This window comes from Mesoplodon mirus, assembly GCF_964341445.2.
Source record: "Mesoplodon mirus genome assembly, chromosome: 3".
In the NCBI taxonomy this organism is placed as follows: Eukaryota; Metazoa; Chordata; class Mammalia; order Artiodactyla; family Ziphiidae; genus Mesoplodon; species Mesoplodon mirus.
In genome coordinates, this window is record NC_138978.1 from 49,250,448 (window position 1) to 49,276,527 (window position 26,080).

The 26,080-nt window shown below is 54.4% G+C and overlaps 1 protein-coding gene across 1 annotated transcript; it reads right to left on the reverse strand.

Annotated features, from left to right (window-relative positions):
- Positions 1 to 1,711: 1,711 nt before the first annotated feature.
- On the reverse strand, positions 1,712 to 25,691 carry TTC22 (tetratricopeptide repeat domain 22). The gene is made up of 7 exons (XM_082612924.1): positions 24,796 to 25,691; positions 10,499 to 10,554; positions 10,162 to 10,286; positions 9,425 to 9,543; positions 8,018 to 8,179; positions 4,543 to 4,695; positions 1,712 to 4,003 (listed from the first exon to the last, which is right to left on the reverse strand). The coding sequence occupies exons 1-7, from the start codon at positions 25,360 to 25,362 to the stop codon at positions 3,464 to 3,466; spliced, it is 1,722 nt and encodes a 573-aa protein (XP_082469050.1). The 5' UTR covers positions 25,363 to 25,691; the 3' UTR covers positions 1,712 to 3,463.
- Positions 25,692 to 26,080: the final 389 nt, after the last annotated feature.

Here is a 26,080-nt window from a genome sequence, read left to right on the forward strand (position 1 = left end):
CAAGGTGCGATTCATCTTCCTTACTCTGATTATGGGGTCATTAAGGCTTTTACTCTGCAGTGCTCCCCTAAGGAGCTCCTGCTGCTTCAGCTGTGTGGCAGAGAGTTGTCCTCCCAGCTGCCCAGTAGGCAGGGGTGTTCCACAGGACTCAAAGCTGTAATTGAATAAAGATCAAACCAGCCAGAGCCACGATCCTGGGGGACTGCCAGGCCTGGCCTCAGCAGTGGCTTGCTGAAGAGGCGTGGCCAAGGACACGTCCTGAGCCCCAGGGACAGCCATCCTCTCCTCCCCACTGGGCTGGGGAAAGGCCACTAACACAGAATGAGTGTGAACAGTGTGGAGGGTGGAGTAGCCAGCTCTGCCAGCTTAAACCTCCGAGAGCTTCCCATTGGTCTTCCAAAGTCCCCACTGTGGCCCACGAGGTCCTGCATGACCTGCTCTGCATGCTCTAGACTGTGAGCTCCCTGAAGGCCCGGGCAGGGTCTATTCTGTTCTGCACAGTAGTCCCAGAGCTTGGCACTATGCTTGGCACTTGGCCGGTGCTCGATAAATGCTGAGTGAATGACTGATAGGCCTGTGGTCTTCCTGGACTTAACAGAAGTGAACTTGGCAAAGGAGGCAGCCCCAAGGGCAGAGAACACTGGCCCAAGGGGCTGGAGGTGGGGTTCGAGTTTCTATCTGTCATTGATTCATTGCTTGACCTTGGGCAAGTTCCTGCTCTCTTGCCTCAGTTTCCCTACCTGGGCCTCAGTTTCCTAGCCGCAGATTTGGGGATTTGGTCTAAAGCTGGAGAGGAGGTGGAAAGAAAGCCCATGCTCTCCGGTTGAGCCTGCAAAGTTCCCTAGGTGGCAGACCTGGCCCCAACCTCAGCCCTTGTGGACCTGGTGATGGAGTCACCTGTTTGGGACTGATGTAGCCACGTCCCTGCTGTGAGTTTACTCAGTTCAACAACCAAAACTGAGCCTGTCTTATGTGCCAAGCTCAGTGCTGGGCCATGGGGCTGAATCAGACGTGGTCCTTGCTGTAAAGAGCCAGAGTTGAATGGGGACAACAGACATGGTGACATCATTATGGTGCAAGGACAAGGGAATATAAGCAGTGCAGAGGGACACAATACCTTGAGAGTGTGCACAAAACGGAGTGATTAATGAGAGCTGGAGGATTTGGCAAGACTTCCTGGAGGAGGCACCTTTGAGCCTAGCACTTGGGATAGAAATCACAGGAAAAAAGCCAGTGGAGGAACGGGATGTACAGAGACACAGAGGTAAGGCAGTTTTCGAGCAGGGAGACTAGTACACCGTGGGGACGGAGGAAGGTAGTGACAGATTGCGTTGGGGATCACAGGTCCAGCTCTAGACTACCCATGACGTATCTCCCAGGAAGGGCTGTGTCCCAGGAGACAGCACACACGGGGCGGGTCTAGTTCAAAGTCTGGTTCTTCCCATGCTTACATGTGACCTTGTTCAGTGTCTCAATGTCCTCATCTGTAATGAGGATCATGATGCCTACTCTTCAAGGCTGGTGAGAAAACTGCATGAGTTTACATGTATGAAGTGTATTGCACACAAGAAGCAGTCCCAGAAATGGGGTTTCCTTTCTCTTGTTGGCTTCTGTCAGTACCCCTGACAGAAGCCCTAATGGGTGTTTGTTAGTCATTTATATGATTCTGTGAATGAGATTATCAGAAAGAAGCTTTATTGAAAAGGTCTGGCAGGAGTGGGGGGAGAAATGCATGACCTTGAGGACAGGAAAAGCAAGGAAGGAAACAAACTAGGAAGCCTGGGGAAGGGACGAACCTCACCAACTTCCCAACTTTGCCAATAAACCACCTTGAATTCAGTTTGTCTGTCTGGGGAAGCAGGAGACGAAAGAGATGGGTTCCTGTCATAGGGAAGGTCACAGGTCACAGCCATGGGTGGAGAAGGGATGGGGGAGAAGTGGACAGGGCTGTGTATGCTACCTGCTGTCCAGTCACCTCCTGGACTCTCCTGCAATGGAGATGAGAGGAAGGAAGGAGGGAAAGAAAGTCACCACCTGAAGTAGTGAGCCATGATGAGCCCTGAGGTGGAATTCAGGGGCCTTAGGGTGGCCTCACTGTCTGGATTTCACAGGTGCCTGGAACGACAGCATTATCCCAATGGATATCAGAGTGCCCCAGGTGACAGGTGACACGTAAACCCTTAACATGTAAACACTTAATGCTTCAGTGTTACCAGTTTATTAGTATTTTTCCAAACCTGAAAAATGCTGAGAGTAAGTTGGAGGGACAGGGGTGGGGAGGCTAGGAAGTGTGACTTTGAGCAAGCTACTTCCCTTCCAGGGCTCTCAGTCTTCCCATGTGCACAATGAGAGATCCGGGTGCATGATCTCTAGGGATTGCACTTTTCGGTCTGTTCTCCATCTGTCATTGGGGACATGAGAGGCGATGCAGGGGTGCTGGCCTATCCTTGGTACAGTCTGAGCATCAGGAAAATGAACAAAGCAGTGAGTATAACTTTTTTTTAAAAAAGGGGGAAAGTGAAAAATAAATCACAAACCGTTAAGGGGGTCTTGGCATTGCAGTTACGTACAACCAGCATTCTTGCAGTCTGGAAAGCACTTGATTTGGAATTTTAGGTTAAATTAGCTCTTGTAAGTAAGTAGGACCACAAGAATCCAGCTTGGCTGTTCTGCTGGCAATCAGAGCCTAAGTCTCTGACAATAAAATTCCACACCTAAGATTCTATGACTATGATTCCAAGAGTGTAAAATTCCAAGATTTTCTTCACTCTTTTGTAGAAGGTTTGAGATTGGGGGCAGTTGGCACTTCCTTGGGTGGTGCCCCTACTTTCCCCCAAGAACAGAGAACTCAAGCAAAGGTACTACTGATGGGCTTTATTTCAGGGAGTTTGAGGGCCTTTCAGACCAAGCTGGCCAAGGATGAGGCCTGCTGGAAGGCTGTTAGAGAGGCAGGAAAGAGCCCTGAGCTGCCAGGTGTAGACTACCGCCCTTCCCTTACTTGCTCCTTGGCAGCTGTGCCCTCTTCTCTAGCCACGGCCTCTCTGGAGGCAGGACCTGAGACCTACTCCAGTCAACCTAAGTAAAGGGGGCCTTATTATAAGGATAGAGCGTGGCTCACGGAATCCAAAGACAGGCTCTTGGGTATTAGAAAGCCACCAAAATGGAGGCAATTATCTTCTGTATCTCTTGGGAGGCTCCATATTATTTTTTCTGCATATTTGTACAATTTGGTCCTTCAATTCACAGTTTCCCAGTGGCCCCTCGCGTCTGCCCCAGCTGAATCAGGCCCTTTTGCCTCCGTGGGCACGTCAAACCGTCCTAGGGTCCTAACGTTTCCATTCCAATTCCCCAAAGAGAATCTGATGGGCTCCCCGTACCCACCAGTTTACGGCAGTGAAAGCCGGTGTGCAGCTCCCCGACCAGGTCCCATCACTTGTGGGCGGGGCCTCAACAGGGCGGGGCCTCAGGGACCTCCGTAGGAGAACGCGCAGCGACCCCGCCGTGGGCCGGCGCCCTCGCGTTCCATGGTCTCGAAGAGCAGCCGCACCAGCGCCGGCCGTCCCTGTGCCACTAACGCCCGGGCCAGCCCCAGCATCTCGCCCGTGTGGCTGCGCCACACGCGCTGCAGCTCCTGGCGCAGGCGCGCCGCCGGGTACTTGTCCTGGGCGCAGCTCAGCCACGCGTCCACCTCGCTGCCCAGCTCGCCGTCGCTGAGCTGCGCCTGGCTCCACTGCGCCAGCAGCGCCTCGAGCAGGCAGCCGAAGCCCTCGGTGTGGCTGGAGCCCGCGTCGTCCAGCTCCACAGCGCGCTTGAAGCAGGCCGCCGCGTTGGCCTCCTCGCCTTTGATGCGCAGGCACTTGCCGCGCAACAGCTGCAGCTCGGGCAGCGTGGCGCCCAGCTCTGACTCGCCGGCCTTGGCCAGGAAGACCAGTGCCTGGTTCAGCGCCGCCTCATCCACCGCCAGCTGCTCCTGCACAGCGTCCACGCCCATGTAGTAGTAGACCTGGGGTGGGGGCTTCGGGGTGAGCCTTTCTCCCCTGCCGTCGCTGCTCCCCGTTCATTCCTTTCCCACACTTGCTGTTTTAAAAATTCCACGCATTCATTCCCACCCTCCCTCCCTCGACAATTATTCATCGCAAATTTTGGTGCCCCTCTCCTGGCAAAGGAGACAGTACTCTGATTCCAGTTCCAGCCCCAGCGCTCTCAGCCATATAACCTTGAGCGGGGCAATCTCTGGGCCTCAGTGTTCTCATACATAAGATATGATTCTGGTAGTCATTCCGTGCACACGGAAGGCACAGAAGGATACAGAATAATGGCCCACACTTTCTGAGTTCTTAGAAAGAACTGGGCCCTGTTCTGGACGCTGTAGGTGCATCATCTCCTATAATCCTCACCAATGCAGTAGGAGGCAGGTACTGTTATCAGGCCTGGGGATGCCCCGCGTTCCTCCCTGTGTCCTCAGTGCCCGGGCCTGGCCTGGCAGAGAGTTAATAGGTTTTTAGTCAGCTATTGGCCCCCCTAGCCAAGAGGCTACCTTACCTGGCCGATGTTCAGGTAGGTCTTGAGGCCTGGGCACACCTTGACCACCTCCTCGAGGTCGGCCTTGGCGCAGGCCAGGTGGTTCCTGTCAGGCATGCCCCCGAGCCCCATCTTGCTTCGCTCCAGGTCATGCAGGTAGGCTCTGACGTGGATCTGCCCACAGAGAGTCAGCTCAGGGAAGATGCTCCAAGCAAGGACCCTTGCCCTCTTTTCTATCCTAAATAAAGTTTTTTTTCTTAACAGCAACTCAGGGAGGTTCTGTGGTGCAGTGGAAAGCCCCTGTGACTGGAACTCGGGAGTCTGAGGTCCTAGTCCTGTGCCAGTTTGGGCTAGCCACTCCGCTTTCTGGGCCTTAGTACACTGACCCCTCTCTGTACAATGAAGGGCGTTGGATGAAGTAAGAGCCATTCATTCATTCACTCATTCATTCAACAAATATGTATTGAGTGCCCACCATATGCCAGGCCCTGTGCTAGGTACTGGGGTACAGTGGTGATAAGACAGAGGAGGTCCCTGCCCTGGCAGAAATTCTAGTAGGGGAGATGATCATAAACAAGTACGTGGTACCACTTCAAGTGGTGACAAGTGCTATGAAAAAATAAACAGGGTGATGAAATAGAGGTGACTAGGGGAGGGGGTTATTTGAGATGGGATGGCAGCACCGATTTTGTGAGAGTCTGTGTAAGCAAGTAGTGTGGGAAGAATGGCAGGTGGCCCCAGCTTACAAGCATCAAATTACAAATGATTCCAGACCCTTGCTTTCATCACCACTTCCTCCCTTTTTCCCCACATCTATTTGGAGCATTTAGAAAATCTAGAGGCTCAGGAAGGGTAGGGAAGGTGTGGAGAAGGAGGAAGTAAGAAAAAGGGGGTCATTGTCGTTGAAGGTATTAATGCTTTATAGCCATTGGTGGGCTCTGGTTCTAAGACAGCTTCGTGAGTGAGGTGGGGGTGGGGTGGGAGTGGGAAGCTCTGGCTTTGGAGCCAATTGAACTTGGCTGAATTCCAGCCCCTCCCCCTCTTTATTATCTGAAAAACCAGTACACTAAGATCTTCCTTGGAGAGTTACCATGACAATGGAGAGAATATGTTCTAGCCAGGACCTAGCACATGGTAGGTGCTCAGTTCATTCATTCATTCTTTCAACAAATATTCATCAAGAGCCTGCTACGTTCCAGGAACTGAGGATATATAGTAGAGAGCAAAATGACAAAATTCCCTGCCCTCGTGGAGCGTGTATTTCAACTGGGGGGAGAGACAATAAACATGATAAATCAGCAAATAGTGTGTTAAGGAGTGATAAGTGCTAAAAAGGAAAAACAAACAAAGGCAGGAGGACACAAAATGTTGGTGAGAAGCTGACATTTTCAAGAAGATGGCTGCTAGCAGCTCCGCCTTTTCTTCAAGCCCTCCAGGAAGTGAGGGATGAAGCCAACTGGATATTTGGGAGAAGAGCATTCTAGGCAGAGGCCCCGAGGCAAGATCATGCCTCAGGAGCTGCAAGGACCCCAGTGTGGCTGGGAGGGAGGGAGCTGAGCCGGGGTGGGTCAAGGTCATGGGCCAGGTAGGGCCTTAGGGTCACAGCAGGAACTGAGGCTTTTACACAGATGAGTTCCCGTCCCTTCTGTTCCTTCCTCCTCACTACGCCCTGCCCCCATCCTGGTGCCAGTCTGGTCATCTGAGTAGTAAGTGTGATCTTTGGAGCTACAGGGAGACAGCGAGCATACGCTACAGGCCAACCTGTGATGGCGTGAGGAGAGTGAGGTTTGGATTCCCCCTAACGGAATGCAGGACCCCGGGAAGGTCACTGCCTCTCTGTTGCCTCATTAGTAAAATGACACACGTTTGGCCTCTCACAGGATCTTGCGAGAATTCAATCAGGCCATGAATATGAAAGTGCTGGGTGGAAGGGCTTCCCTGGTGGCGCAGTGGTTGAGAGTCCGCCTGCCGATGCAGGGGACATGGGCTCGTGCCCCGGTCCGGGAGGATCCCACATGGCGCAGAGTGGCTGGGCCCGTGAGCCATGGCCGCTGAGCCTGCGCGTCCGGAGCCTGTGCTCCTCAACGGGAGAGGCCACAACAGTGAGAGGCCCGCGTACCGCAAAAAAAAAAAAAAAAAAGTTGAAAGTGCTGGGTGAAATGCAGAGTGTTATAGAAAGGTGTTATTATTTACTATCAATCATGAGTAATATCACTACTATTGATAATGACCACATCAACTGCCATGAAGGAACTGACTGTCTAGTACCTGCTGGCAAAATGATTATGTCATACAGACCAAGACCAAGGGAGCAGATTCGCCATCATGTCCCATGAAAGGTAGTGGAGAAGGCTGTCCAGCCTGGAGCAAAGTGAACTCAGAGCTCCAGCTCTTTGTCCCCAAGCAGATGGGCTCTGTAGGGGCTCCAGAGGGCAGATCTGGGACCAGGAGGGGGAAGCCAGAGGCAGGCAGCTCTCAGTTAAATGAGTAATCTGCTGAGCTCAGTGACAATAGTGGACTGCCTCAAGCGACAGTGAGCCAGTTAAAAATATACCTAATAATACTGCTCAACCACATATGAACTCCTACTATGTGGTCAGTACTGAGTTTTACACAGGAGTCTAATTTAATTCTCATAACAACTTTGTGAGGCAGGTACAATCACCTCCAGTCTATAGAAGAAGAAACTGGGGCTCGGACTTTGGGCAACAGTATTCTGTCTACAGTCCCGTAGCGTGTAAGCGGTGCTGTGGGATTTGAACCGAGGCCAGCGGCGTTGAGAGCCAGAGCTCTGATCTATGACATCAGACTTCCTCCAACATACCCTCTGCCTTTCACAAGTACCTCCCATGCTCCAGGCACCTGCTTTAGATGTTACTTCACTTAGTCTTCTGACAACCTTTTTTTTTTTTTGAGGTATGCGGGCCTCTCATTGTTGTGGCCTCTCCCGTTGTGGAGCACAGGCTCCGGACGCGCAGGCTCAGCGGCCATGGCTCACGGGCCCAGCCACTCCGCGGCATGTGGGATCTTCCCGGACCGGGGCACGAACCCGTGTCCCCTGCATCGGCAGGCGGACTCTCAACCACTGCGCCACCAGGGAAGCCCCCTGACAACCTTTTAAGATAGATGTTATTATCCGTATCTTCCAGATTTGGGAATGGAGGTTTGGAGGGGTAAGTGGCTTGCCCCAAGTCCCACAGTGATGAGTGGAGAGGCCAGAATCCCACCCAGGTCAGTATGACTGCCTAAGGTTCTAATCAAAGAGGAGGCTGGCAGGTTGTTGGCCAGGTCATTGCAGAAGGGATGAGCAGTGGGTGGGAAGCTCCTTCATCCTCTCACTCAACAATCTTAGAGAACACAAACTGTGAGCCTTGATGACACCTAAGCTCCCTTCCACCATGAAGCCTCCCTGACCTCTGGGCTCTGGCCACAGGGTCTTGGCCCTTGTTCTCTGATTCTGGATGGCAGGATGGGGTGGAGCTGCGGGTAGACTCACCTTAGCCCTTGTGCAGTACGCCGGCCAGTTGAGCTCCGGATCTCGTAGGATGTCCAGGGCCATGTTGCAGGTACCAATGGCCATATCCTGCTTTCCGAGGAAGTGGAAGATTTTGGCCAGGTGATTCAGGATGGGGGGTTGGTCCTTGGCAATCTCAATGGCCTGGGTAAGGGAAGAGGTAAGAGCAAACCATTTGCCTGGCTGTTTGCCAGAACTGGAACCCCTTCTCTCAGTAAAGCCATATTACCCCAAAGATCTTATTCCTCATATCCACCACATCTTGGGACCCAACACTTTGGGCACAGCTCACTGGCACTCAACTCCTGAGAGCCTGACTCACTGCCATACTCTCTGCCATGTTCACGGGACATGTCCAGTGAATCCCTCCAGACCCCAGGCAAACCCCTCTTCCTCAGACACGTCGCTGTGTGTGCCCCCATTTTCCTGGGGCAGGTAGGGGGAGGGGCCAGAATCAGCCTCTACCTCCCCCAGACTCACACAGTGTTTCTAGCTGGGCACAGCACTTCCCCCACCACCACCCCTATATTGTTACTGACAGCTGCCTGCCTTGTGTTTGTTGCTGCCCCTGAGACGGTGAACTCCTACAGGGCAGGGGCCCCATCTGTCCACCTCTGTGCCCAGCACAGAATAGGTTCCCGAGGAGGGGCAAAGGCAGTGCGTTAAATTGGACACAACTCTCGGAACACACGTGAACCAGTGTTTATGCTCTGCTCTCACTAAGATCTCTCACCAAGAAATTGCTCATTACTGACCAGCAAATGCTAGGAACGTGCCCCGGGCAGAGCGTCGTGCTGGCCGCAAGGGGAACGAAAATCACAGGGTCCCTGGCCTCCAGGAAAGTCTTCAAAAACTGAGCTAAGTGTGGAAACTGCCACAGAAACGAGGTGCCAAGAATAAGGCTTGAACAGCACTTTACAGTTTACAGTGAACAGTTTCATCCACTACCTCCTTTCAGTCTCTCAATAGCCTAGATGGTGGACAGATCACATAATTAACAGATAAAGAGGTCCCGAGATGGAAGTGACTTGTTTTAGGGTCACAGGGCCTATGGGCAGAGCTGGCATCCAGACCCCAGCTAACCTCGTCTTCTTTCCACTTTGCCCCCAGGGGTGTGAAGGGGAAAGGCCTGAAGGTGTATCTGGGAAATCGTGACTAGCTTAGAAGACAGGCCTAGGGAAGTGGAGAGGGTCTGACTCATAGGCCAAGAGGACAAGGGAGCACTTTGGCTTTGTTTGGGATGGAGAGAAAGGTCTGGAGTAAGCACACTTCCTGAGTAAGGCAGGGAGGTGGGGTCGACACCCAGAGAAGCAGCGGGCTCCAGGAGAGGAGGCTGAGGTGTCAGTCTCAATCCGGGTTCGGAGAGCTTCTGTGGCCGGGGGCACATACCTTGCCAAAGCAGTCCAGGGGGTCGGTCCCTGAAAACCCGCAGTCATGGATGCCCATGGGGGTGATGGAGAAGGTGTCCTTCCTCTCCAGCAGCATCCCGAGGTAGCACCAGGCCAGAGCTGAGGGTGAGGCCGGGAGAGGGGTCTCAGGCAGCAGCGGGGTGGATAGAGGGAGGGGAGCCACGAGGAGGCAGGGGGCCAGTGCCACCCCAGGTGTCAGCCCCCAGGAAGACAAAGGGAGGGGAAGTGGCATGAAATCACTGTGGGCCAGCCAGGGACCGAGAGAAACAAGGGTGGGGAGAGGGACGTGTGAGCGGAGGGATGAACAGCTTCAGTGCTTGCTGTGTTTACTGTGTCACGCGGGACACCCCGCTCTCTGACTCCAGCTCTCCCCAGCTCTGGAGCTCTGGTCCCTGTGGAAAAAGGACTCGACTCCCCTCCAGAACAGCCTTCCCTCCTCCCACCACAAAATGGGGAAAAGAGGCTGCAATGGCGAGAACTCTGTCTCTTACACTTTCAGTCACAGACAGGCCTGGACACGTGCACCTGGAGTGATCTGCAGGCGCCCATTCACGTGTGCGAGGTGTGCGAGCTCCCTGAGGTGAACAAGGGAGTGGATGAGACAGAGGGTGAGGGACAGCGAAACAGTGCTAGAGGTGGGGACAGTGACAAGACTGGCAGGGCTGGTGGCGGGTGCAGGGAGGGCGGGGCAGAGGCTCCTCTCCCACCCGTCCCCACGGGTCCTGCCTTGGTGGTGGGGATCCGAGGACTTGAGGACTTGCCGGAGCAGGGCCAGCGTGCGGTTGAAGGCCGGCAACCTCTTCTGCTCCTCGCTGCCCAGCTCCAGGAAGATGCCATCTAACCTGTGGCAGAGAAGGGGACACGGCTGGTCAGCACCCTCCCAGCCGTCCCCAGGGTGCCGCGAGTCCTCCCCAGGCCAGTGGGCAGGGAGGGGAACTCGGGGAGCCCTTGCCACGCAGATGGGCTCAGCCATTTCTCCCCTGGCTTCCAGGCCCCATCTCTCCCTGTCCCTCCCCACCATCCCCACCATCCCATCCCCAACCCGTAGCCTGACCTGATGAAGAGCGTTGCCATGGTGAAGTACCAGCCCCTTTTTTCCTCCTTTGGGATCTAGGGAAGCAGAGAATGGCTTGTGCTGCTGCTCTTGAAGCATTTGGGACATGGTTCATAGACTCCCATGCTTTCCCTGAACCCTGAGAAGCAGCAAGTACACTCTTGGTCATAGTCCTGGCTCTGCCACTGGCTGGCTGGGTGACCTTGGGCGAGTCACTTCACTTCTGTGACCACAGAGGATTTGACAAGATGACCTGTGTGAACGCCCCGAGCAAGGTGTCCATCACAGAGCAGGCGTGGCATCCATTTCCTTCCCTCCCGTCTTGCCTTCCAGGCTAAGCTCCTCTCCCCTTGGCACCCCGACCTGTGCCCTGGATCCACCCCTACTGCAGGGCCCACACTCCACCAGTCACCTTCTCTCTCCCCCGCTTCTCCCCTTTGGTGCCATTCCTCAGCTTGCACCTTCCTGAGAAAGCCCCTTTGGGCATGTTAGTGAGTTCAGCTGAAGCCCAGGACCCCACCCTGAACTGTTTTCCCATTGTTTTTCTTGCCAACTCTGCTGTGCGTTTAGACTGACTTGGGCACCAGATAAAATATTTATGCCGTTATTTATGGGAGTAGCTGCTCCTGCCTTGGGAAAGAATTTTAATGAAAACCAATAAAACCCCCAGTGCGTATCAGCGGCTCTGCCTCAGGCTCCAGCCCCTCCCTCCACATTCAGCTCCTGTGGTTGATCTCCAGGCTCCATTCTGCACTCACTCACCACCCGCCACCCACAGAGGCCTTCTCAGCTCAGGGCCCCTATTATCCCTCCACCCCACCCTCAGCAGCTAGGATGAAGCATTCAGTCCAGCAAGCATTTCTATGGTGTGAGGCGTCTACGGTGAGGGCCAACTATGATGTGTTGGGTGCTATGGAGCTGTGGCACTGAATGGGACCTGCACCCTGGCCCACATGGGCTCACAACTCGGTTGGGGAGACCATAAATAATGGGGTTTGAAGGAGCGCCTGCCATGTGCCAGGATCCTGACCCTCATCATCTCAGTCTCACAACAACCTATGAGGTAGGTGTCATCCCATTTTACAGAGGCATATATTGAAGTTCAGAGAGGCAAAATGACTTGCCCAAGGTCACACAGCATGCAAGTGTCAGAACTGGGATTTGAACCCCATTTGTTAGTCTCCAAAGCCCTTGCTCCCCTCATTACACTGGCTTACCCATAACTATAATATGAAGCAGGGTTTGATCAAGGCTGAGGGGGGATGCAGACAAATGCCGCAAGATGAAGAGGCCACTTCCAGCCAGAAGATTCTGAGAAGGTCTCATAGAGGATGGGCTGTAAGGTGGGCCTTGAATAGCAGTGGTATTTGAGAGGGTGAGGTGGGGGACAAGGGCATTCCAGACGGGGGGCTCAGAAAGGACACGAGTGGGCAGCTGGGGAGCATGGGGCACGGTGAGTATGACTGGGGTGTGGCGGGACCCAACGTTACCAAGTTAGGCTGCGACTGCTCTGGGGTGGCCTTGGACGGTTCAGAGGAAGAGAGGAAGGGGGACCTGTGAGTAGATCTCAGTGAGCAGTGTGATTGCCCGTAGGGGAGTGTCTTGAACGCCGACCCAAGCCAGGTCTGGCAGGAAATCCAAAAACAAAATTAGAGCAGAAGGAACACCAGGGGCTATGGGAGGAGGTTTCCTACATGATCCAGGGGGACCCCCAAGACTTCTAGAGGAGGACGTGCTGGAGCAGGGTTCTCAGGGACAAGTAGGAACCAACCAGGTGGATACAGTGAGAGAAGGCATCAGATGGAGGGCACATCATGTGCAAAACCTCAGAGATGAGCGAGCAGGTGTGTTGGGGGCTGCATGCAGCCCGGAGCGGCTAGAACCCCAGTTGTAAGGGGCGAGGGGATGAACCAGCAGGGGAACATCAGGAGGAGCCCCTGAGTGTCAGGCTCAGGACCTGGAAGTCATCTGCAAGGCAATAGGGAGGCATAGAAGGGGTTAGAGGTGGGGAGTGCCAGGATCCGGTGTGTTTTTGCATCCATATCACCTTGAAGGGTCATCCTGTTACTTAGGTTGGAATACGTGTATGGGGGCTTGGCCGGGAACAGGGCTGTCTGGAGGGGAGAGCGGCGGGACCCAAGGATTAAAGGGTATCCTCGAGAGCGCAATGGCCAAAGCAAAAAGCTGGATGGGCTGTCAGATGATCTTACCTGCTGCACCTGCATGGGACCTGGGACATGGGAAGAGGACTCAGATTAATGGGGCACCTACTGTGGGCCAAGCTGGCCAAGGACCTTGACATAATGTCAGCACCTGTCTGTGTGAAGGACCAAAGGCACGTGTGCCTCAGTCTCCCTGGTTGCCTGTGGCTGTGATCTCGTGACCTCTGGCCCCATGCCTGCTTTGAGGTTGGCCAGACTGAGTCATGGTGGGGAGACACAGAACTTGCTCCCCCTTTCAGGCTCCTGACAAGGAGATGTGACCACAAGTGACAGCATTTATCCTAGACTAGGGGAGGGCTGCAGTGCAGAGAGAAAAGGCTCGGGTGGCCAACAGGTCTGGCCACAAGAGGGGGGTGACCCTGGGTGGATGTGTTACCCCTCAGAGGCTGTGTCCTTACCTGCAAAGGGGCATTGTGAGGCAGTGACCAGCCTGGAGACCGTGCCCATAAATCTCCATAAACGTTTGCCCCCTTTCTCTTGGTTTGGGTTAGAAACGTGCAGGGTTAGGCGTGTCTAGGAGGCTGCTTTGCCTTATTTCAGTTCTAGGTGGGGCATCGAGGTCCCAGCCTCTGGAGTCTGGGGCTATCCTGCCTCACCCCACTCTCCACCTCTCCACCCCCCCCCACTGTGCTCCTAGGGCTTCACATGCCCCGTGGGGTCCACAAGTCCCCAGTGTTGAAGAGCAGTGTGTTGTCCTCAGGGCTCTCCCTGGTTCGTAGCCACTTTCTTTTTTTGTTTGTTTGTTTGTTTGTTTGTTTTGCGGTATGCGGGCCTCTCACTGTTGTGGCCTCTCCTGTTGCGGAGCACAGGCTCCGGAAGCGCAGGCTCATCGGCCATGGCTCACGGGCCCAGCCGCTCCGCGGCATGTGGGATCTTCCCAGACCGGGGCACGAACCCGTATCTCCTGCATCGGCAGGCGGACCCTCAACCACTGCGCCACCAGGGAAACCCTCCACTTTCTTGTTTGGTATTCAAGATGCAAGAAATTAAGTTATGTGTCCAAATCACACAGTTAGTACATGACAGAGTTGGGACATAAACTCATGCCTTCCTAGTCCTAGCCCAAAGCCTGTCCACAGCACTCAGTTATCTTGATCAATCAATCCCCTTATTATGTCTCTGAGAACACTGAGACCACAGAGGTGAAGCAGCTTGCTCAGGGTCACACACTGGTTAGTATCAGGACTTAAAACCCAGTGGTTTCACCACCATTCTGATAGTCTTGAGTAAGTCAAGCCTGGTTATGGTTTGCACTAAGTAAGCAATACTACCACCTGGTGGCAGAGTGCCTAAATTGCAGGGGCAACTCCTAAAGGTTAACTCTCCTCCTTCCCTTCTACTTGAAGACTAAAACTGATTTTCAGAGAAGTAGTTAGCTGAGTGATATCTCTATGACAAATCCCAAATGTAGCCCCTCCTCAGATCCCACTTAAGAGTAACATTTGCAGGAGGGCTTATGGGGTTGCGAATCAGGAATGGAGTTAATGGTATAAACAGACATAGTTTGAAGCCTCACTGTGTTTGGGTTCCAATCCTCCATCCCTGTGATGGAGCTAGGAGAGAGAGACCATACATTTTGCTGTGCAATTCTGGTACTAAAATGGGCTGTCTCTTTAAAAATCCTTCTAGTTGTAACTGAAGCAGCAGCTGAAGCTGTTACCAGGGGCAACCTGGCAAGCCACGGTATGCTAAATTAAATTAAACAGGCCTCTGACTACCCCCTCCCCTCCTCTCTCCTGGAGAATGAAGTTGCTGTGAAACCTCTTATGGCTGCAAGGAATTCACTTCCAGAGTTGATCGCTCCCAGAGGCAATATATTTGGAGGCAGCCTGGGAGGGGCTGACAGGACCTCTGCCAGGAGAGGAATATTGACTGAGGGCCTCCCCGTGTGGGCTTTGGCAGGACACCCCACCTTTTCTGTTGTTCATCCTCATCAGGACCCCGTGAGCTGGGGGTACTGGGGTCTATGAGGGGGCACTGGCCAGAGCGTGAGCCTGCCGAGGCTTCAAGCTGGCAAGGCCCAGGCACCAGCACTGCCCTTAAGTAGCTGGTTAGATCCTGGTACTAGCTGAGGGTGAGATGAGGCACCGACTTCAGGCAAGGGGTTCTCAGGACATCTCCCAGCTCCTCTGAGGCCCTCACCGGTATTTCCCTCATTATAGAGATGGGGAAACGGAGGCTCAAAGAGGCAGAGACGTGCCTACTTCACCTGATATTTCGGGCCAGGTCTCTGACTTCAAGTGCATGTTACTCCCACAACACCTCGCTGCAAGTGTTTGTACAGTGCTTACCATTTACAAAGTGCACTCACACCGATGCCACATGATCCTCAGAAAGCCCTTTGTGGAATGTAGAGTGGGTTATCATCACCCCTCTAGTACAGATGGGAACACTGAGGTGAGAAGACATCCTCAAAGATGACACACAGCCAGTGTGAAAGCCTGGACTGAGACCTGGAAATGCTGCTTTTTTAGCTATACTAATAATAGTGCATTTTATTGAGCACTTACTATGTACCAGGCACATAATTTACATGTGTTAACTCCGGGGTTACCTAGGAGGTAGGGACTACGATTATCCCAGTTTTACAGAAGAGGCACCTGTGGCCCAGAGTCGCAGAGCTAGAAGGTAGCAGAGCTGGGGACCCAGCAGCTTAGCCTCAGAGTTCCTGCACCTGACTACCCCAGATGAGTGGTCCTCGAAGTGGGGTCCCCCGACCAGCCGCATCAGCAGCACCTGGGAATCTGATAGAACCACTGCACTAGAGTCTAGCACTGGAGAGAGCCAGGTGAAAATGGCAGGCCAGTGCATCTCTTTTTAAATGAGCAAAAGGATCAGCCGTTGTGATCCTCTGGAAGCCTGAAGATCCACGCTGCTACAGCTAGGTGGGTAACTGACAAAGGTGGGTGATCTGGCAGTACCTACAGAGAATATCAGGATTGGGATTAGACATCACAGAGCAGGTTTGTGTTAACTTGGCAGATATAAGGATGGGTCTCAGCTGGCTACTCCATTTACTTCAAAAGGTGGTCCCCACAGAAGGAAATGTTGCAGGGCTTAGCTATTTTAGAGGATTTCAATAGAAGATCTCAATATGCTAATGGTTTATGAATCTATATGTGTCTGCATAGGCTATACAGAGACCTTATTGGTTCTTAAGGAAAATGCTTGCCTTGCAGTTTGAACTCTGCCCCTGTGGACGTTGTATTCTGTGTGTCAGAGTCAGTTCCTGAAAGATGACTGATTCTCTTTCAGGGGAGGGGGGATGAGAAGGAGGAAAGAGAATGAACATTTCTCAACCATCAACTGTCCACTGGGCACTTTCGTGCATCATGGCACTGAATCCACCCACACAGCAGCCCGAGGAGGTGTAATGTATCCTCCACCTTTTACAGGAAACAGAGGCTAAGAGAAAAGCCGCCCGGCCAGCCCCACAGCCCAGGGGGAAGTGCCAGGATTCAAGTTCAGACCTGCCTCCCTCCAGTGCCCCTGTTCTTTCCACCTCGTCAGGCTGACTCTGTCTGTGAAGGCTGATGTTGCAGAAATAAAAGTCACCAGGTGACAGGTCTCAGGACCATGCTCTTCCTGCTCAACTGGAATGTCCTCTGTGATGACACAGAGCAGCCTCGGGCTCTGCATGCAGAGCCCCAGCCCCAGCCCACCTGGCTGGCCTGGCACCCTTGGGGGTCTGCCCCAGAAAGGCTGGGCAGGGGTTTCTCCTCATCCAGCTCCTGCCTCGGTGGGGGTGGGGAGTAAACAGAGGGTTGAGATTGGAGTCCCACCCCTGCCTCTACCTCCTCCAGGGCTCCTTGAAAGTCCGCTGGCCCAGCCTGGGCCTCAGCTTCCGCATCTATAAGCAGGGATGATCGACTGGGTTTGCCTGTGTCACAGGCACATGGGTGGGAGTGATCAGTGCGACTGGGTAGGGGGGATTGGGGGGGTGGGTGCTGTGCCATGGTGGTGAGTCACCTATTCAGCCCTGGCTGGGTTCCCTGCATGGTCTTTGTGGATTTTAAGAGTGGAGCAGATCGACTGCAGCTCCCCATTGTCACCCCCTTTCTGGTCCTAGGTCTGTCACGCAGATGCAGACTCTGTGAGCCAGCTTTGCTTTGCACTGGTTCCACAGACTCGCAGGACTGAGTAGAGCCACTTCTCTATTCCATGGTCCCTAGAGAAAAGGGACCCTGTCCAGTCCTGGGTACAAATCCAGCTCTGGCCCCGGGTAGGTCTGAAGAAGTCCTGCATTTTCTCAGCCCCTCCCATGGGTCCGGGCTGTGTGCACCCTTAACACACTCTATCTTTCCTCCTGTGAAGAAGGCAGTTGGGTCAGATGATGCTACAGGCAACTTTGGCTCTGGTGTCCTGTATCAATAAGGAGGGGAGACCCAGTTCCCAAAATTGCCAGGTGTGGAGGGAAAGAAGCCAGCAGCAAATTCAGAAGGTGCTGCTATGCAAATGTGAGCAGCACCGAGGCCATCAGAAGGCTGGGGCTAGAGTATCAGGAAACCTGTCCCTCAGCCTGGGCTTTATGTCGGAGAGAACTGAGTTCAGTTCCAGCCAGCCACTCATGGCTGTGTGCCCTTGAGCAAGTTGCTACAGCTCTCTGAGCCTCAGTTTGCTCATCTGTAGAATGGGGTCAATAACAGTTCTGATTCCCCAGCATTTCTAGGAGGAGCAAGTGAGATAATCTGTGAAAAGCACACAAGTGCACAGTCCCTAGCTCATTGTCCAGCATCATCCAAATCAAACCACTCAGATTTGTGGAGCTGGGTGTGTGTGTGTTTGCAATCACCATGGGAGGAGAAACCCTGCCCATGATCTCAAAAGTTGGAGATCAACTCTAAAGTCCTCAAAACACCATGCCTGACATTCCCCAACCTGTGGTTTCCTACCTCCCTCTGTGTGTTTATATGTTTTCTTCTGCCAGGAGGTTCATTCCTTCCCCCACTTCTCTATTATCAAAGTCCTTCCTGTCCCTGAAATCACTCTGGCCACCACCTTAGTCCAGTGACAGAGGAGGACATGTCCACCATCCACAGAGGACTTGCCCACTGTCCCACAGCCAGTCGGGGCAGGGCTGAGGCAGGAACCCAAATCCTGACCCCTGGCTTTGAGTGGGGTCTTCCCCGATGTCATTGTTCTTTTCCCAAAGTTGGTTCTGGGCTGGGCTGGGCTGAGGGCGAGCTCAGGAAGGGGCAGGAGGAAGTGGGAGGAAGCAGAAAGAGGGTGGGGGCTCACTTAGAAGGAGTCCTGGCAGCCCCATCAGGGGATGAGGATGAGAAGGATGTGTCCATCAAAGCTCGCTGGGGCTGGGCTTTCCCTCCATGACCCCAGTTCCTCCTCCCACACCCCTGCCAGGCTGGTTCCACTGTCCACATTTCACAGAGGGAGACATGGACCCTCAGAGAGGTTACACAGCCAGCCCAGGTCACCCAGGGCATCCCTGCAGCCTGCAGATTCCCACACCAACACTCTGACCTCAGTCCCAGCAGCGCATCTGCCTGCACCATGTGCCAGAGTTGTCAGGGTTTGGAGCTGGGGGACGAAGGGGAGAGGGAGAAAGGGAGGCTGGGGGAGAGAGGGGGACATGTGGGAGGCGGAGAGCTGTTGGGAGGGCAGCTCCTTGAGGAATTCCCAGGTCCTGGGGCTGGCCTCCCCGCTGGTGGCACAGCTGTGTGTGTCTGTGTGTGTCGGTCCTTCCTGCCAGGCGACTGTGTGGATGCCTGCACCTTTGTTTGTTTGTGAGGCCGGCTGCTGGGCCTACCAGCACTGGGTCCATCCCCGCCCGCCCCAGCAGGCCAGGTGAAACCTGGATGGCCTGTGTGCACCCGGTCACCTGGGGCAAGTCCCCTCCCTGAGCCTGTTCTGTTCTCTGTGCAACAGGGAGTCACAATACCAGTGGCAGTGTGTCTGTGAGGTTTGAATAAAAATCAGATGTGCTAATGAATGAAACATTCTGAGCTCTGTGCCTGGCGTACAGGCTGGATCAGTGGTACCCACTGTGGTGGTGTTTCCTATTACCACCCTGAGCCTGCTCTGGGCCAGCAGCAGGGGTGAAGGATCTGCATGTGTGTGTATCTGTGCGTGTGTGTGCAGGTACGTGTGTGTGTGAGTGAAGCCACACAATATTCCGGGAAAAGGGGAAGAAACTCAAATGATTGAGTTAGCTTGGGACAGAGATATTACTTTTTTAGAGAAATATAATTTCGAGTTACTTTATTTTAGAAAAATAATGGGGATTTTAAGACTAAAAAACTGGACTTCCCTGGTGGCGCAGTGGTTGAGAATCTGCTTGCTAATGCAGGGGACACGGGTTCGAGCCCTGGTCTGGGAGGATCCCACATGCCGCGGAGCAACTAGACCTGTGAGCCACAACTACTGAGCCTGCGTGTCTGGAGCTTGTGCTCCGCAGCAAGAGAGGCCGCGATAGTGAGAGGCCCGCGCACCGCGATGAAGAGTGGCCCCCGCTTGCCACAACTAGAGAAAGCCCTCGCACAGAAACGAAGACCCAACACAGCAAAAATAAATTAATTAATTAATAAACTCCTATCCCCAACATCTTCTAAAAAAAAAAAGAAAAAAAAAAGAAATGAATAGAGTCGATAAAGTCCTTACTTAAAAAAAAAAAGACTAAAAAACCAAATTAAATTTAGCAACAGTCACAAACCCCTCTTGGGTGTCCAACCCCGTTCCAGACACGGGGTGGTAGGTAGAGATAGAGGGTCGCCCAAGACAGAGGGCTCACCCTCTAGGGGGCAAGACAGAAACCACTGTTATAGAGCAAAGCTGAGGGCTGTGGTGGCCAGAGGGTGGGCAAGGTGAGGGGCTGGGCCCCAACATGATCTACACTCTGCCTGGAGCCCTTCACGGTCTCTTGCTTAATCCTCACAGCAACCCTGTGAGGTGATGTTAGAATCCCACCTTGCAGATGAGGAAACTGAGGCTCAGAGATGTGAAGTGACTTGTCTGTAGCCACCTGGTGATGGAGGCAGAATTTTAACTGGGTGTGTCTAACTGCAAAGTGTTTGCTCCTAATACCCACTCAGCCTGGAGACTCCACCAAGAATCCATCTGTGAGTGTGTGTGGAGAGGTGACGGGGGTGGGGAGGAATGACGGATAAAGCAATCTGCCCCATCATATTTTTGTAACTTGAGGACGAGGAAAGGGAGGGAACGAAGGGCTGAGAGGGAAGGCACAGACACTCATCCACTCGTACACAGACGTGCTGCTTATTTTTGGATTATGGGCTGAATTACTAACTTTTGTAATGTTTTCTCTTGTAATTTTCGTTAGCAGATGAGCAGCCGTCATTGGTTCTTTGGCTGCTCTTTATTCTTTGAGCTCCGGGGGCTCCTCCTTGCCTGGGACAGTCCCAGCCCCCTCAGGATGGAAAATCTCCTGGAGCTGCAGCACCGGGTGGGTCAGACTCCTGGCCGCCCACCCCCAGCTGTGCTCCTGTGGGTGGCGACCCTCTCAACTGGAGGCCCCTCAGCGGCTGCTCCGCTCTCCCCACTCCTCCTTCCCTGACCCCATGCTGACTTCACCTCTGCCCTCATCCTTCCTATCCCCCCACCACTCCCTATACCCGGCAACCCTCTCTCTACTTCTCCACACTTCCACTCTAGATTTCCAGGAGGTGGCCGGTGTGAGGGGCTCCCCTCCCCATCCTGCCGGCCCTCTGCTTCACACTTATTGCACCCCAATTCTCCCACCTCTCCAGAAAGAGCAAAGGCTTTGGAGTCAGAGTGGTGTAAACTCAACTGCCACTTACTAGCTCTGTGGTCTTGGGCAGGTTACTTAGCCTTGCTCTGCCTCAGTTCCCACATCTGTAAAATGGGATCAGGGGGTTCTTGTGAGGACTAAGATGAAGTCCGCAAGGCACCCGGAGAAGAGCGTTCATGAATATTACTGTGTGAAGGTGGGCATTGTGTGAAGGAAGGTTTTCAAGGGGGAGGTGACATTTGAGCTGGGTTTTGATGGATGGAGTTTGCTTTCTAGGCAGAGGGAAAAGTTCCTGCACAGGCAGCTGTGAAACAGCACAGCATGTCTGGAGAAGTATGAGAAGTTTAGAGTCCCTGGGAAGTAAGGTTCAAGGGAAGTAAGAGGAAATGCAGCTGAGAGGAGGGCAGGAACCAGACCTCAGAGACCACATCAGCAGTTCCTCAGGGCCACCACGTGCTCTTCCCCATGAATCTTCTGGCTGCCCTCTTTCCAGGTCTCATCCCCTGCTCCAGTTCAGTTGTCACTAAAGCCCCCACCGCAGGACCTTTGCACACACCACGCCCCTGCCGGGATTGCCCTCCTCTCATTCCTGCCAGTACACTACTGCCTCTTCCAGAAGCCTCCCTCAGTCACTTGTGCTGAAAGGAAGTGTGTCCTCTCTGAAGTTCAGTTACTGTCACTCTATCCCCAGGACCTGGACTTGCCAGGTCCCTGCGGACTCCAACACGGGTCCTGATGTCCTCGAAGTGCACTTCCCTTGTCAGCCTCTGGTGGGGGGGGGTCCTGTTTTTGGTTCAGAAACTATGGTCTCTGGTGTACAGCACTCAGAGATGATTGTCACCTGGCACAGGCCATGTAATGAACACCTGTGACCTCAGCCAGTCATAGGCACACCTCTGACACGCCCCTTTGGCCCCCACTCCCAGAGAGGGGGCTCAGGGAAGGCTAGTTACTGAAGGAATTAATGTTTGTTCTTCCCTTTGTCCATGAGCTTCTAAAAGGCAGGAGTTCTTAATGATAGGGCCTGGCACACAGTAGGTGCTCAATAAATGTTAAGATGCTGAGCATGTGTGTCTCAGACATGCCCAGAATTTACCAGTTTATGGGCACTTTTATCCCGTGATTTGATTGGATAATCATAGTAAACTGAGGCAGAAATCACTATTGTTTAATGTTTATAAAGCAGACACTGAGGCCAGAGATGAAAAGTGACTTGTACAAAGTCACACAGCAAAATAATAAGCGACCTTGGTGCTTGAACCCAAGCCTCCTGCTCTAACTATACAAAATCATCATTGTCATCCTGATTGCGACTATTTCTTGAGCATCTACTCTGTGCCAGGTACTTTATAAGCATGATCTCTCTTAATCCTCAGATGATGAAATGGGGGAACTCCAAAACCCCACTTTCTCCTGGGATTGGGGGGGGGTGGTTCTGACCACAGACACTCTGTGCAGACCTGGGGAGCAGCCGCTGGGCCAGGCCCAAGGACACAGCACAGGCCACCTCCCACCTGAGACAGTCAGCTCCCTCCCTGGAGCACAGGGCAGTGCCCTGCTTGACACTCTCTCCTCTGGGCGGTCACTGAAGGGGACGGTGCGACCCCCACTGTGGCTGGGCAGACCAGCAGCAGGGAGGGAGGAGTTGGCCCCCATTCCTTCCCTCTGCCCAAAACTTTGCCTCCCTGCTCACCTCCTCCAGGAAGCCTTCTCCTGAGAGCAGGAAGGGACCTCAGAGACCATCCAGTCTCCCCTCCCTCACTTTCACAGATGGGGAAACCACCACCCAGACAGGAGAAGGCCCCACTGTGGGTGGTTGCAGCTGAGATGAGAACCCAGGACTCCTGGCTCCCAGTCCAGGGCTTTTCAGGCCCTGCTCTGAGACTGTGACCATACTCAACATACACCAAGCTGGCCACGCCTTCCACTGAGGGCGGCTGGCATTCAGGGCCTTGTGCTTAGGCTCTAGAACAGGAGACCTGGGTTCCTTTTGGCCCCAGGGGATAGCCAGAGCTGCACACAGGTTAGGGGGGAGGAGGCTCTCCCAGGTCAGGAGAGGCAGAGGTCACCTGTGATCCTGCTATTTCTGTGCAGGCTCTGTTCCTCATTTTACGGATAAGGAATCCTAGGATACAAGTACTATTGTTATCCCCATTTCATAGAAAGGGAAGCTCAGTCATGCTATGGACTAGTTGGAGGTGAGAGTGTGGGGAATTGGGATTTGGACCTGGACTGTCTGACCCAGAGTCTACCGTGTTAACCTCCACCCTGCCCTGCTCCCCTTAAGTCAAGTCCGTGCCTCCCACCCAGCATTCCCTGAGGTCTTGACTCCACACTTCCTCTTATGGGGGAGCCATAAGCTTTGGTGGAAAAGGCTCCAAGGGGGTGTGTAGAGGCTTTGTGAATGGAGCCATCCTACCCATGTGTGAAGCCTTGTTGTCTTTTAACTATCACAAATAGTCATCATTGGGCTTCCCTGGTGGCACAGTGGTTGAGAGTCCGCCTGCCGATGCAGGGGACACGGGTTCGTGCCCCGGCCCGGGAGGATCCCGCATGCCGCGGAGCAGCTGGGCCCGTGAGCCATGGCCGCTGAGCCTGCGCGTCCGGAGCCTGTGCTCTGCAACGGGAGAGGCCACAACAGTGAGAGGCCCGCATACCGCAAAAAAAAAAAGAAAAAAAATAGTCATCATTATTAGCTCAACCCTGCCTATGCTGTGCCTTCAAGGAAAAGTCATGGTACCTCTCTGAACTGTGATTTCCTCTTCTGTAACAAGAGGATAATGCCTCTACATCATTTGTCTGCCATCCAATGCAGGCAGCCTTTGGAATGGCCCCCAGTGATCCCCACTGCCTGGTATTCGTGCTCTTGTGTAACCCCCTCTCTCTGCCTGGAGGCTAGACCTAGTGACTTGCTTCTAATGAAGAGAATATAGCAAAAGTGATGGGATGTCCTTGTGGCAAGGACCTGAGGGAGGCCTCTGGCCAACAGCCAGTGAGGAACTGATTCTCCCAATAGCCATGAGTGTGAGCTTGGAAGCAGACCCCCACCCCACCGCCCCCAGCTGAGCAAGCCTTCAGATGAGACCACAGCCTAGAGGCACCCAGCTAAACCATGCCTGGGTTCTTGAGCACGCAAACTCTGAGACAATCAGTGCTTATTGTTTCAAGCTGCTAAGTCTCAGAGGATATTTGTCATAAAACAATGGGTATCTAATATACCTAGCATTTGTCTATTTAGCTCTGGGCCCTATGCTACACATACATTCACTCAAGATGCATTTACTGAGTGCCACTGTGTCCAGGCACTGGCCAGGTGTTGGCTTTACAGTGGGAAACCAGACAGATGTTGTCCCCACTCTTGAAGATCTCAAGATTGAGGTGGGGAGACAGACTTGTAAATGGACAGTGTGAGCAGTGCTGTGGGAGCCCAGGGGAGATGCCTGACCCAGCCTGGAAAAGTCAGCGGAGTGGATGCCTGAGAGCGAGGACAACCTTCCAGGCAAGGGTAGAGCAAAGGGCACCTCCGAAAGAGGCCGAAAGAGTGGCAAGGTGGGTTGTAAGGAGACTTGGCCCACAGGGAACAAGGGGAAGTAGACGGTGGCAAAAGCCTGGCTGGAAGGGGGAACACGGCAGAGGGAAGGCAGAGAGCAAGGTCACGGAGGGTCTCCAGTGCCCACCGGAGAGCCTCCAGTGCCCACCGGAGAGCCTGGGACTTACGTGCCAGGCAGTGGGGAGTCACTGGGGGTTGTAAGCAGCTGACGGATATGGCCAGAAGGATTGAGCAACATGACACTGGCAGCAAGGGTGGAGGAGGAGGCCGAAGGGTCAGGCCAGAGGGCAGGAACCCAGGCAGGGAATGATGGAGGCTGGGCTGTCAGGGGGAGGCAGGAGAGGAGTGGATAGACCCTGGAGATATGAGGAGGCGGAGCGGACAGGATCTGGGGTCTGAGTTGATGGCTATGGTGCGTGAGGGGGAGAGAGGAGGCAAGAATGCCGCCTGTTTCTGGCGGGATGTGGAGCTGTGCCTTATACTTAGGTGGGTGTGGACAGGTGCAGGGACAGGTACTTGCTGGGAGGAGCAAGGTGAGAGGGATGAGTTGGTGTGTGGAGTTTGCAGTACTGCCAGCAAAGAAACTTACGCAGGCTAACCCGCTGGGAAGTGGGGCCACGCCCTAGTCCGGCAGAGAAAAGCTACAAGCCTGGTCTAGGACCCAAGGTGGGAGGGGCACGCTGGAACGGTATTCCGGAAGCCAAAGGGCCAGGGTTCGGTGAGAATTTGGAGGCCAGGGGCATCCCTGCAGACTTTAGGGGCCGCGACCCCAGCCCTCCCAGCCTGGGGAGGGGTCACCCACCTGCTGCGCGTAGCCCAGCGCCTTGTCATAGAGCTCGATGCCGGCCTCCAGCACCCGCGCCCGCTCCTCTAGGCTGGCGCAGCCCACGTCGAAGCCGTGCGCGTAGCCCTGCTCGGCCAGGCAGCGCGCGGCGCGGAGCGGGGGGTCCCCGGTGGCCCCGCGGTCCCCCGCCAGGCCCATGAGGCCGGCCAGCCGCGCGGCGCACGCCTCCTCCTCTTCCTTCTGCCCCAGCCGCCCGTACACGTGCGCCAGATTGGCCCAGGCGTTGAGGTTGCCCGGGTCCTTGCGGGCCACCTCGAGGAAGCTCTCTCGGGCCTCGTCCAGCTCCTCCAGGTAGAAGGCGAAGGCGCCCAGGAGGTGGCGCACGGCGGGGCGCTGCGTGGCAGCCGCCAGCACCAGCTCCTGCCGCAGGCCGTCCCGCTGCAGCTTCAGATCCCGGGCGTGGAGCGAGGCCGGCGAGCGCGGCTCGAAGTTCAGCTGCATCTCCAGGTGGAAGTGGCCGGGGAGGTAGTCCAGGTCGTCGATGAGGGCGTCCAGCTCCTCGGCCGCGGCCTCGGGCTCCGCCATGGCTGCCCCACGGCTCCCCCGAGCCTTGCTCCGGAGGCTGCCGTGGATGGGGGGCGCCCCTCAAGCGAGCCCGGCGCGGGAGGCAAGGGTCAGCGCGCAGAGGCCCGGGGCGCAGCCACCTCCCATCCCGGGGCGCCGCCCGCCGGTGGGTGGGTCAGAGCGTCGGCTCGGGAGCGCCCTGTGGGTGTTTACGCTTTCGATGCTCAGCGGCTTTTAGACGCCCGCATTGCACAACCAGGTGTGCCTGTTAGGTGCAGTGCCAGACGCGGGGCGTGTAACCCCCGGTGCATGGCAAAAGGCGTGCTTTTACTCTTTCTGCTCAGGAGATGAGGAAACTGAAGCTCAGACGAGGAAAAGGACTTGCCCAGGTCACAGAACTGGGTGTGCCCAAGCAGTCCTGGAACCCAGTTTGCTGAACCCCAAAAAGCCAGGCCCTTCCTCCTTGAGCACTGCTCCACCCTGTGCGAGCTCACTGAACAGGAGAGTCAGGCCTGGCCCTTCCAACCCGGCCCCCAAGCCACCCTCACTCCTCCTGCTTTCCCGTCCCCGCCACAGTCCCTCAGTGTTCTCCTTCCTCTGAATGGAGCCTGCCCCCTCCTGCAGCTCTTCCTTTGGCCATTATTATTATTTTTTTTTCTTTTTTTTTTTGCGGTATGTGGGCTTCTCACTGCTGTGGCCTCTCCCGTTGCGGAGCACAGGCTCCGGACGCGCAGGCTCA